Source organism: Phacochoerus africanus, chromosome 3 (genome assembly GCF_016906955.1).
Source record: "Phacochoerus africanus isolate WHEZ1 chromosome 3, ROS_Pafr_v1, whole genome shotgun sequence".
Taxonomy (NCBI): Eukaryota; Metazoa; Chordata; class Mammalia; order Artiodactyla; family Suidae; genus Phacochoerus; species Phacochoerus africanus.
Genome location: NC_062546.1, coordinates 167,418,474 through 167,432,430, shown reverse-complemented (window position 1 = coordinate 167,432,430; position 13,957 = coordinate 167,418,474). Strand labels below are relative to the sequence as shown.

Genomic DNA, 13,957 nt, shown 5'->3' with positions numbered 1-13,957 from the left:
GGCCCTGGGGAGTTGATTCCTGCTAACAAAGCTCAAAGGAGATAGACTGATAAAAAAAAAAAAAAAAAAAGGAAGTGAACTGACTCACTTAGAAAGAGACTGTCAGACAGATGGGACTAGTTACATTATTTGGTCAACTCGCTCCACCTTCGTTAGAAAAGTATATTTGGGAAGCCAAGTTGAGAACAGAGTTAGTTGGTGAATGCAGTGTCAGAAGAAGGAGGTGGTCCCAAGCTACATTCTCTCAATGCAACTTCCTTCACTCCAGGATACTGCCAAGATGGTTGGAATACTCATGTTAGCTGGACAGGACATTCACTCTCTTGGATGAAGATAACAAACATAAAGTGCTTACTACAATATTGATACACAGAAAGCACTCAATTAATACAAGCCATCATTATTATGGGGCTATAAATATTCTGGTAATTTAGCATAGTGGGCTGATAGCATGAGCTTTGGAGCTCTATTGCTCACCATCCATATGACAATGGGAAGGTTATTTAACCTCTCAAGCCTCAGTTCTCCTACATGTAAAATGAGTGTAATAATGATACCTTAAAGAGTGACTCTTAAAATTACTTAAGATATTGCCTGAAAATCACTTAACTGCTCATTGTAAGATTTGAATGATTATTATAAATAATAAAAACAACAAACACTTGCAGAGCATTTTTTTATATCCCAGATATTGCTCTATATGCATTAACTCATTTGGTCCACTCTCTGACCCTATGAGGTGGATACAGTCAAGGAACTCATCACTGGTAGATTATCTTCACCAACACTAGCTCCCTTCTTTGAAGAAGCATATACTTTCCCACTCCACTGAAGTCAGACTGACCATTTGGCTTGCTTTGGCCAGTCAAATTTAAAGAAGGACATGTGACACTATTTGGCAGAAAAGTTTAAAACCAATTTGTGCTTCCCTACCTCTAGGATTAGTTGAGATAAAGTCCCTATTAGCCTGAGTTCCTAAGTGACCCTTGCTGAACCTGATGAACAGACAAGGCGAGCAAGAAAAAAGCTATTGTTTCAAGCCACCAAGATTTTTGTTTTTGTTGTCATAGCATAAAGGAACCATATTCCAATGAACCCAAAAGCATAGAAACAAAAGGAAATTTTCCCAATAGCACATAGTTAGAAAGAGTCTGACTCCAGATTCTTTACTCTTGAGTACTGATATGAATACAAAGAATAGCTTATTATTAATGCATTGTTGTCATTGGAGGTCTGTTTTTAGACTTCATAGTTGTTCTTTTCTGAATGACTTAGTTCAGGAGGAAATCTAGCCTTTCTCCAGCCTCTACTGAAACAACAGCCAGCAGATGACAAAACACCATTGGAGAATTTGTTAATGGACAACATGGAGGACACTGGACATGTTCCTTCTTTATATCACCTCAGAGAAGTCCCTGGGGGCACAGTCACTCTGGCTGCCAGAAAAGCCTGTACACAAAGGATCTCAGAGAATGCTTTAAAATATCTATGGTCATTCTGTTGATGGTGAACCCATTCTTTCCATCACTCAGTCTTTCAGAAATAGATCCCTCTCCTCATACTTCTTATCCCATTAACCCATCATCTTGTTTACCTTTTTCCTCTCAACAATGAGCAAAGATTTCAAATATGTTTGCAGGCTCTATTAGAAAGCATGTCTACGAATAAAAAATGCTGGAGAGGGTGTGGAAAAAAGGGGACCTTATTACACTGCTGGTGGGAATGTAAATTGGTGCAACCACTGTGGAAAACATTAAGAGATTCCTCAGAAAACTAAAAATAGAATTACCATTTGATCCAGCAATCCCACTCCTGGGCATCTATCCAGAGAAAACCATGACTCAAAAAGATACATGTACTCCAATGTTCATTGAAGCACTATATACAACAGCTAAGACATGGAAACAACCTAAATGTCCATCCACAGAGGAGTGGATAAAGAAGATGTGGTACATATACACAATGAAATATTATTCAGCCATTAAAAGGAAAGAAATAACAGCATTTGCAGCAACAAGGATGAACCTAGAAATTATCATGCTAAGTGAAATTACTCAGACAGTGAGACACCATCATCATATGCTATTGCTTACATGTAGAATCTAAAAAAAGGACACAATGAACTTCTTTGCAGAATAGATACTAATTCACAGACTTTGAAAAACTTGTGGTTTCCAAATGAGACAGGCTGGGGTTGGGGGATGCACTGGGGATATGGGATGGAAATTCTACAAAATTTTGTTGTGATGATTGTTGTACAACTATAAATGTAATAAAATTCATTTTTTAAAAAGAAAGACTATTACTACACTAACATCCATGTAATTTCCTTTATGCAGCAAGATTCCCTAGAGATGTGAGGGCCTGAAATTTGGGGACTGAATGAAAGAATCTGCCTGAGTTAGAACACAAGTACGCAAAGAGAAGTGAGAAGCTTCAGCCTCTGTTCTTCCCAAGGAAAATGAAATTGTTGTCAAGATAAAACAGAAAGAGCAAAGCTTAAGCAGTGATAGAAAGCAAAAAAGGCAGAAAAGATCAGTCATATTCACTGAACATTAATCTATAAAAGAGACCCAGTTTTTTAATGAAATACAATGGAATGCATTAAATTATAAGCTGGAACTCTATCTAGGGAAAGATAATATATATATGTCAGTTAATAGAAGTGCTCATTGATGAAGTAATCATTTATTCATAATTTATTTAATATATTATTCAATTAGTAATCAATGAAATTCAAAAAACAAGTAAGAAGTCATCCATTTTTCTAATTTTTAAGCTTTAGTGATCACTTACTTCATGGCTTTCCCTTTATAATAAAATGTTTACTAATTTATATTTCTTCAATGCTTTTTATATATCTCTATTTGACACTTCTCCAGCCTGATAAAATTGATTTTTTCATCAAACTTTTAAAAATGTACAGATAATGGAATTTAGTTCCTTAAAATAGTCAATAGTTCAACTTAGAAAAATATATATTAGGAAACTCACAAAAATGCTATTCTAGGGTTCTTTCTAATTTCATTTTTATAGATGTTACCACCTTTCAGTGAAACTCTTTTTGAACTTAAAGAATCAAATCACTCTGGATGGAGTCCAAGACTTAAAGTAAATTCCACTTCATAATTTATTATGTTTTTGTTTCTGTTTGTTTTGTTTTTGTTTTTGCTTTTTGCTTTTTAGGGCTGCACTCGTGGCATATGGAGGTTCCCAGGCTGGGGGTCTAATCAAAGCTACAGCTGCCAGCCTATGCCAGAGCCACAGCAACTCCAGATCCAGGCCGCATCTGTGACCTACACCACAGCCCAAGGCAACGCCAGATCCTTAACCCACTGAGCGAGGCCGGGGATTGAACCTGCAACTTCATGGTTCCTAGTCGGATTCGTTTCCACTGTGCCATGACGGAAACTCTTATATTATCTTTTGTCAGTGATGTAGTATAAATTCATATTTCTTTCACGAGATTTTCAGAATTCTCATTAGTGAAATACTTCCAAAATTAATAACAACTTTACTACAATAGGTTGGGCCATGCAAATGAAGTTGTAATATCTCTTTCTGGAGGATGTAAAGAAAGGAAAATTTTTCATTATAAGATTTTAATATTATGCTAATTACTCAATAAAATTCATTTGTGAAGGACAGCATGGAGAAAAGAGAGATGGAAGGAACTGTTGAAATGTGAGGGTGGGATGAAATGGAGCTATCTTGGTTCAGTGATTATCTGGAAAAGACACTGACGGAGTCACTGAGACCTGCACCATCACAACATCCCCAATGTACACAGAAGCTATTTAGAGAGTTCAATTTTGTTCTCAGCAGCGAAGGAATAAGAAAGGGAGAAGAGGAAAATGACTACATTAGTTGGTTATTGGCATGTGGGAAAGTGTAGGGAAATGCAGATCTGCTAAGCAATCCCTACTCTGGACCCATTCATGGTGCTAAAATATGAATGAAAGAAAAACACATGTTTGGGAGTTCCCTGAACCATTGTGAGTTTAGCCTCCTTACTTGATTCTAAGTCCTTGTTCCTAGCTTGGAAAATTTGGACTCTGTAAGTATAATTCATTTTCATTATATTGTAAAGCTATTCAACTTTGTCTCTGCAAATGTTTCTCCAATTTTTCTGTCATGTGTTGATATCAGATCATTGCAGAAAACACAGAATTGCAGAAAACATAAACCAAATAATTTACTGTTTAGTCTCAGAGCAATGTGCTTTAAAGCCAATGACCCTTTCCAGAACGCCATGCTGCCAACCTACCACTCCCCCAAAGGGCATATTTCTCATTTTTTCTAGATCCTTCCTTGCTTGTTGGAAATTACATTGGAATTAAATATATAGCTACATGAATTCATATATTCTAGAAATATTGGTCAATCACCACTCCTTTCCCCTACATTTTGAGGAGTCCTTGCAAAAATTGTGTGCAAGGAAATCTTTGCAGTTAAGCAATTCAGAATTTATAGGTGAGTCTTGGCATATCCTACTATTTCAGTGATTATGTCTTACCAGTGTGGTTAGTACTAATCCAACCAGTTGTAAGCAACGGAAATTGACTCTAGTAAACTTAAGAAATGGGGCATTTTTAGGAGCTTGGAAAATCAACAGGAGGGCTGGAGAACATAGCAGGAACTAAGAAGTCCGGGTCTAAGATATAAGAAATGAAGGAAGAGTCTTAGAGAGGAGGGTCTTCTCAGAGAGGCACCACTGTAATAAACAGTCTCCAAAAGAGCTTGGTCTCTTTGTCCCTGAGCTAAAAGTTCAAATTCCAATGAGGTCATTTGTTTAGGGGAAAGGGCACATAATTAACAACAGGTCCACTAAATGCAATGAAGGAGAGAAAGGACATAAGAGAAGTTTGGAAAAATTCACTAGTCTTGTTTAAGTTCCTTGTGCTCAAGCTGAAATACCAGCAGCTGGTACATGAGTTAAAATAATAGAATATTTTCTCTTTTTGAATTATAGTTTTGTGTAGATAAATGCCCAGGAGTGGGACTGCTGGATCATACTGTAGCTCTATATTTAGTTTTCTGAGGAACCTCCCTACTGTTTTCAATAGTAGTTGTACCAATGTACATTCCCATCAACAATGAAGGAGGGTTCCTTTTTCTCCACACCCTCTCCAGCATTTGCTATTTGCAGACTTGTTAATGATGGCCATATGATATCACTTATATGTAGAATCTAAAATATGGCACAAATGAACCTATCTACTAAATAGAAAAAAAAACTCACAGACATAGAGAACAGACTTGTGATTGCCAAGAGGGAGGGGGGAGGAAGTGAGATGGACAGGGAGCTTGGGTTGGTAGATGCAAACTATCATATTTAGAATGGATAGACAATAATGTCCTACTGCACAGCACAGGGAACTATGTCCAATCTCTTAGGACAGAACATGATGGAAGATAGTATGAGAAAAAGAATGTATATATATGTATGCTGGGTCACTATGCTATATAGCAGAAATTGGCATGATTAATTTTTTATAATCAATTATACTTTAATAAAATTAAAGAATAATAGAAGATTGATTCTATCTCCAAAGATCTGTCCTAGAATTTGTATAGCCTTTTCTAGGCTCCATTTAGTAATCATCTCCTGTCACTAAACCAAACACATAAACAAACCTCAGAAAACAGTGAATGGGCTTAAGTCAGAAGTCAACAAAGAAGTAAACAATTATATCTTAAATTTTTTTAAAGTGAATACTACTCAGCCATAAAAAAGAACAAAATAATGCCATTTGCAGCAACATGGATGGAACTAGAGACTCTCGTGCTAAGTGAAGGAAGTCAAAAAGAGAAAGACAAATACCTTATCACATATCTTAAATCTAATATATGGCACAAATGTTTCTATCTATAGAAAAAAGAAAAACTAACTCATGGACATAGAAAACAGATTTATGGTTACCAAGGGGGGTAGGGAGTGGGAAGGACTAGGAGTTTGGGGTTAGTAGATGCAGACTATTATATTTGGAGTGGATAAGCAATGAGATCCTGCTGTATAGCACAGGGAACTATATCTAGTCACTTATGATGGAGCATGATGGAGGATAATGTGAGAAAAAAAAGATATATATGTACGACTGGGTTACTTTGCTATAGAGCAGAAATTGACAGAACATTGTAAATTAACTATAATAAAATTCTTTAATTATTAATTTAAAAAAGGCTTTTCTTCCAATGGTCATCCTCACCCTTATAAAAGTAATACCATATATGTGTGTGTGTGTATATATATATATATTACACATACACAATTATATATATATATATATATATATATATATATATATATATAGTGTCGTTTTGTGCACTGTAACTTAGATATCTTGTATGTATTACTTCATTTAATTCTTACAAAACTAGAGGTGGAGATACTTTTATAACCCTCAGACAGATTACATAATTTGGCTAATGCCTCGCACCTATCAGGCAATTTGCACACAGAGCCTGTGCCCTCACTCCCACACCAGGCTTCCTGGATTCAGTCACATGGCTTGATTCTAACAGGAGGCAGGAGGACAGGGTAGTGGTTAGAACCATGGGCATGAGTTAAAAATCTCAATTCTGCCATCTACTAGCTGAAGGTAAGAAACTGAAAACTCCCTAAGCGTCACTTTCCTCCTCTGTGAGATGGAGAAGGTCATATCAGGGTCAGCATGAGTTGCTGCAAGGTCACATGGTTATTGCAAAGAGGAAAGGAGGAAACATATAACCTTGTCACATATGAAGTGCTGAATAATCAGTGGCTATTATTAGTTATATACCTGTCTCCCCTTGTAGACTAGTCCTAGAGGCTCAGGTATTACATTTTTGATATTTGTGTCCCTAGCTCCTTTCTCAGTGATCAGCATATTAACAAGCCCACAAAAAATATATGCTGACTAGAAAGCATTTGTATGAGGGCTCATACTGCCATGTTGTAGTTAAGTATTATAAAATGAGCTCCTCTTTATATTAACACTACAGTTTCTGCCTAAGCAAATGATGCCTTTTCCCCCACCCTACTTCCTGCCTCTAGACTGCTAACTCATGAGGTCAGATCTGTATCAGTTTTGTTCTCTGTGAGTCCCCAATGCATAGTAGAGAGCCCAGTACATAGTAGAAGCTTAACAAATATTTGGGGATTGAATTTTTAATAAATATCTGTGATAGGTCTCACAGTTCACCTAGGACTTTCACATAAACATGTGCAGTATCTCTCTGCAGAGCAGGCTCTGGAGCCACACTGCCTGGGTTCAAACTCCAGCCTCACCATTTACTAGCTGACTGACCTTGGGTAATAAACATAAGGGTTCAATGTCTCAGTTTTCCCACTGGTAAAATAAGAATACTAACAGTATTGGGTTAATGAAAGTATGAAAATGTTAACTCATATGAACCTTATAACATAGTACCTGGTGCATCATAAGTGTTCTTTAATTGTCAGGAATTATTAATTTTGTTTGCAGCTGTTTTCCTCCATCGCACTGCTAAGAAGAAATTATTCCAACTGCCTGAATCACTTATTCATTCATGTAACAAAATATGAAAAGTAGCATCTTTAAAATCCTAAGATTAATTTTCAGCAGAGCAAATTATAATCTCAAAAACACACACTTCCAAAAATTTTGCAAAAATCAATGTGTTTAGGGATTGTTCTCAAAATAAAATAATCCTAAATGGTTCCAGATATCCTATAGTTTAAGGCTCTTCCAAATCCTTTGTGTTAGATTCTTCTTCAGTAACATTTTATATTATTCTTTCCACATACAAGAACAGCCATACTGACTTGAACAGAAGTGTGAGTAAACACACACACACACTCCCCCCACCTAGGTAATGGAATTAGGTCATGCTGTCCTCTGCCTCTATTACAAACCTCATTGTCCTATTATGGCAAAAACTGTGTCAATCACAGCATGCATCTCCCATCACTTAGAGCATGAATTAATTAGGCCGCACATTAATTAAAAATTCAAATCACCATATTTAACTACTGATGCTTCTCTACACACTGAGAGATGAGGAGCCGAAAAATAAAGCAAAGGGGCACTTGAGTGCTTCATGTACCTTCAATACTGTAATGTTCCAAGCAAAGCTCTCAGTTGCTTTGTTGAGTTTTCTTCCTTTCAAGCCTTCTTTTGCCCCCAGATTATGAAGTTCCTCATGGAACTCCATCCCTTTGAAAAAAGAACATAAAAGAATTCATCATATAGATTTCTGAAAAAAATAGACCTTTTATTGTGAAAATATTTTCAATAAAAATCTAATTTCCCATTTCTGTCCTCCTCTCATAAAATTTCTAAACCCCTAAACTGAATTCTCCTTCCCATTCTGTTCATCCCCATTGAATGGCTATCCATAGGGTAAAACTAAAAATAATCAATGCAGTAGATTAAATTAGTTTTTAAACAGCCAGGAGCCATCAATAAAGACGAGAGAAGTTGGGAAGCAAATTCTTCCAACAGGTTTCATCCACTTTGTTTGTCTCTGCCTGGTTTTTATATAAATGGTGCAGTGTGTGAATAGCAACCATATGTGAAGGATGCACATTTCTTATCTTGTGAACTATCCATATGGCTTGACAGTAGGCCTGGAGCCCACATAGATAACAATGGTAATTAGTAAATGTTGAGTAAAAATAAACTTTTTTTTTAAAATAGCATTCCTGGAAACACCCAAATGTTTCAGATTTGGGAATTGCTTTAAAGTTATTTTTAGCTAAACCATTCTCCCAAGCTTTAATACTATAAAAAAATCACCATCATCTGTTTCTCCAGCCTTTATCTTAGCACCTCAGAGATGGGAATCACACTTCCTTCTGGAGAGCTCATTCCATCTTTGGAAAGCTATGGTTGAGAGCAAACCATTCTCTCTCCCTGGAACTTCTACTCTTTGGAGCTACCTAGACCCAGACCAACAAGGTCTAACTTCTATTCCATGGTACAGCCCTTTAAATGCATGAAGAAAGATATTGAATAAAGTCTACCAGTTTTCCCTTCTCTGGATTAAACATTCTAATGCATGTCAGTTTTCTAATAATGTCTCTCTTTAAAGATGACATCCAGGCAGGGTCTCTGCATCATGCAGTCCTGGAGTTTAGCTTGTAGGGACCTGCATCCAGGAGCATTGTACTCAAAATGGGATTGAAGCAGCCTTCATGAGGTAGGGTTTTACCACCACCTCCCTCGTTCTAGATTACTATGCTTGTATTAATGTAACCTAAAACCACATGAACTTTCCTGATGATAATAACATCATAAGTACAGGACATAGTACATGCATGACTGCACTTACACTCTGACTCTACCACTGACTAGCTATGTGAGCATAAGCAAGTACCTGAAACTTTGCAATTCAGTTTTCCTCAGTGGTGCCATGATGATAACAAGAGTGTTGACCTCATGGACTTGTGGGGAAGAGTAAATGAGTCGGTTTATACAAAGCTCTCAAAATAGGAGCATTATACATGTATTCGGTATCGTTATTATTTTTGTTCTTCCTATCAACTGAAACATTTAAGCCTCCAGAGAAGTAGTGAAGAGCACCATTTTAAAAGTCTGGTCTGGGTTCGAAGATTGCCTCTGCCATATGTTGATGCAGGATTTGGGGTAATTCACCTTGTCTCTCAGAATTTCAGATGCCTCATCTGTAGATGAGCTATAATGATGATTGCCTTGCAGCACTGTTATGAGGACTAAGTAACAACAGCATATGTGCTCAGTATATAATATGCATATATATCAAGCAACTTTCAGTGTCACCTTCCTCATCATAATCATTAATGTGTGTGTGGAACTAGGAGAACATAGATCCAAGAGAGATAACAGTATAGGGCTGTGGATGAAGGTGAAAATACAATAAACATAGCGATGTGCTCTCAGAGATAGGGGACCCATCTCATCCTTCAAGAAAGAACAAATCTAAAATGAGGACTAGGAAATGAAGAAAAGCCTAGAAGAGTAATAGGATTGTGGTTTGAATTGTAAAAATAAAGTGGTTCTTAATGGGCAATGTGAAACCATAGTTTCCATATCAGTAGTAAAAGTTTTCATAGCTTCCCAAACCACAAAAGCAATTTTAGGAACTCTCACCTCTCTAGACATCTGCAGACACCACCCCTATACACACACATACATCCCACCTACTACCACCTAGATCTCTTCTCTACTAAACAAAGGCTTCAGTTTAACTCAAATTACAGTTAAATTATGACATAAAATACTTGAACTTTAAGAGCAAAAAAGAAAAACTTTAAAAGTTTGCCAAGAACCATCATACGGTTTCTAAATGAAATGAGTGCAAGGGGGCGATTACCTGCTTTCTGACACTGCACAATCTTTTCCTGGACTGTGTCTGCCATTTCTATGAGAAAACGGCTCTCTTGAATCATCTGTCACAAAATAAACATGAAAAAGATGGTTGTCAGAAATCCTGAAACTGGTACATTGGAAAGAAGACATACTGAAAGATCCACATGACACTGCCAGGATGGGGAGCCATGGCTGTAACCAGAAAAGAGATGGGAGAGGGAAGGATAATGCCTGCTTCAACCCCCATCCACTCTAACACTAGCTAGAGTCACCTACCTTATGGTTGCTCCAGTTATGTAATACGCCTGTCACCCCATGGGTGCCAAATAAATAACTGCTGAATAAAGGCGTACACATTCTCTACATTCCAGATCACATTCACGAACTCCTCTTGTTTTATCCCCTTACCCTCTAAGGTCCTGCAACATCAAGGCAAGAACAATGGCAATGAGAATCAGAGTAGGGAATCACCTCGTGATGAGCCAAAGGACTGCTAGATACATCACCGAGGTGGTCAGCTTGGATCTGGGCGGCCCAAAGATGGAAGAGGTTTGGTCCTCTTTCCAGGGGGCTCCAGTTCCAATGGCAAGAATGAGGTGTGGGTCATATTTAACACCAATTCGGAGTTCCCGTTGTGGCACAGCATAAACGAATCTGACTAGGAACCATAGGTTGTGGGTTCGATCCCTGGCCTTGCTCAGTGGTTAAGGATCCAGTGTTGCCGTGAGCTGTGGTGTAGGTCGCAGACACGGCTCAGATCTGGCGTTGATGTGGCTCTGGCGTAGGCCAGTAGCTATAGCTCCAATTAGACCCTAGCCTGGGAACCTCCCTATGCCGTGGGTACAGCCCCCCCCAAAAAGACCAAAAAATAAATAAATAAATAACACCAATTTAACAGCGCTTGAAAGCGACAATACTGAAATGGTGCCCCCACCCTACACATTTGGATAGAAAGAAAAAAAGACCAAGAGGTAATTAATATGCTGAATAAAGCAGGGAAAATAAGATAACTAGTGATGAGATGAAGAAAGAAAATTCTATATGTGAAGAAAGGGGAAGTTGATTACAGGTAAAGAAGCTGTGATCAGAAAGACAAGAGATTGGGTCCCTTCTGAAGGAATGACTAAAGAAAGGCAATCAACAGGCAAACTAACACTTCCTGAATTTCCAGCCACACTTCTTTTCTTAATAAATGTCATCCCTTTTACCCTGGCTATTCCATGTTTTACCCGTCTGGTTCAATAATCTGATAATCTGAAGAGAGTCCAAGGCAGAATGCAAAGTGGACATAAAAGGTCTTGAGTAAGACATTTTTTATTATTAAATATTGTTGAATAGATTTTCTTGTACAATCACTTTCATATATAAAGTGGTTTATGACTACAAATCTTCAGATGGAAAAGAACCTTTGAATCACAAATTTTTAGTGCCTAACAACTCCATCGGAGTAAAAGCATATCATTCATTCAATTAGCAAGTATCTATTCAGCAGCCACTATGTGTAAGCACTGTGGTAACTACAAGAGGTATAATGCAGTAAAGAACAAAACCAGACACATTTCCATCTACTTGGAGCTCAGAGGCTAGTAGGGAAGTCTACTCAAATGAATGAATGACATATGATAATCAATTTAAGCAAACTTCAATTACTCATGTTTTCTGCCTAAGGTGATAGTTTAAAATGACATATTGGGAGGGCTAAGTTGACTACCAAAATCATAAAATTAGACACCCAAGGAGTTCTAAACTGAGTCAAACTCTTAACTGCATTAGTTTTTTCAACTTCTGAGAGAAAGTAGAATGCTGGTAATAGTGTATCAAATGGCTAAGAGTAGCCTGAGTTACTGCAGCTTCCAAATGAATGAAACCCAAAGGCGAAGAAAGATTTAATATGAAGGCAATCTGACTGAGTCTTTTCTAAGCTTAGCATCCACACATGCAGCACCAATTGAGTTTTTATAATACAAAGTAATCAGATGTTCTAATTAGTCAAGTAGCAGACAATATGTTTTCATGAAATTCAAGCAAGGGAAACATTCATAAAGAACGAACACATTCTGTGATTTTACCATGAGCAAAATAGGTAATATACTGCACATTTTTAGAATTGTTTTATTTTTAGTCTAAAAGAATCTTAGCTGTCATGACCACCCTCTTAACTTGTAAAGAAGGAAACTAAGACTTACAGGAGTTAAGGTTTTTGTCCAAAAAATAGAACTAACTAATGACCAAGCTGGAGTTAAAATCCTAGCTTCTTGGCATCCATTAATTTTCATGAAAAAACAGCACCCTCTGATTTTGTCTGGCCTGGTCATGCTCTATGAGAGGGTGCATCCCTTCACACATGCAATCTTTTGAGCCCAATATGTAGCTTTCCAAAGTTACCTTTTCTTTAAAAAACTCCAAAAAGGAAGAGGATAGGTAATTTCCCTTGATAATATCTTGACTGACATTCATTTCTTTTGGTTTTGCTCTCAGTAGAGAACGTACGATACCATTTTCTGATTAAAATAAAAATAAAAGAAAGAAACGCTTTATTGATTTGTGGTCAGTTTTCTTTGCAGTATTTTACAAAATATCTCCTCAGTGAGTACAAAAGGAACATACTTCCTACAACCCAAAATGCCACAGCTTCTTTGTGACAACCTGAGAAGGAAGTGTCCTCTTCACCAAGGCTAACTAACCTTGACTTCCAATCTTACTTTTATCTAGCATTCCTGAATCCGTCTTTTTTCATCCATAATATCAACTTCTCCTTATTTTTTTCCCCTTCGCCATACAAGATCTACCTTAAAATAAGCAAACAAAAACAACAACAAAGTATTCTGTCAGCCTTTGAGTGGTTCTCCTCATCAATCCTTCCTTCAGAAACTAGCCCATGCTCATTGCCTTGATTCTTGTAGGACTCCACTGAGACTCCTGCATCTAACCTTGACTTCATCATAAACTACCCCCAGACCAATCCTCAGTCCTCATTCTCACCAGCTCAGCAGTTGACACCCCTATTCATCCCTCCTTCCTGAGTTCCAGAACCCTGGTTCTTTTTCCTGCTCTGCTCCTTCTCTGTCTCCTATACTGCTTCCTGCGCCCTTTAAAAATCCATTCCTGGAGGAATCCTCCAAGCCACCTGGTGTCAGCTCTCCACTCTTTCCCATCACTATTTTCTCTCCTCTTGGTAATTACATCCATTCCTAAAGCTATAAAATATTATACCCATATAGAGCATTTCAAAGCCAATGTCTGCAACCCTGGCCTCTCACCTATATTCCAGGTTCACACTTCTAATGATCTACAACGGTGGATTCTAAATCAGGGAGGCCTATGCACTCTGGTATGGGGCACGGAGGACACAGGAAAGTCCACCAAAGTGTGAGAAGAAACAATGAGGACTTGTATTCACATTTATTTTATCTGTAAAATTAGAAATGAAATAAACTTCACAGATTGATCCCAGCCCCCTCACCACATGGAGACCATGTGTCCCCGGTATGTCAAGTGAGGTAAGATAAGGAAAGGAGGGGACTCCGCATTGGAGAAAGGGTAGCAGTAACACTCTTACTGACTAGTTTCTTCCAGAAGATTCCTACTTACATATGCCTGTAAAGTGGTAAAGTCAGTACTGTGGGGAGCCGAGAAGATACAAGAGC

At 37.7% G+C, this 13,957-nt stretch overlaps 1 protein-coding gene across 1 annotated transcript in view; it reads right to left on the bottom strand.

The window, feature by feature from the left end:
- PLCL1 (phospholipase C like 1 (inactive)) overlaps positions 1-13,957 on the bottom strand; it is a 323,847-nt gene that overhangs the window by 38,916 nt on the left and 270,974 nt on the right. Inside the window, exons 4-5 of the mRNA XM_047773158.1 lie at positions 10,315-10,390; positions 8,068-8,177 (exon numbers count right to left, since the gene is read on the bottom strand). Of these exons, the coding sequence (XP_047629114.1) occupies positions 8,068-8,177; positions 10,315-10,390 (186 nt within the window). The remainder of the gene's footprint in view (positions 1-8,067; positions 8,178-10,314; positions 10,391-13,957) is intronic.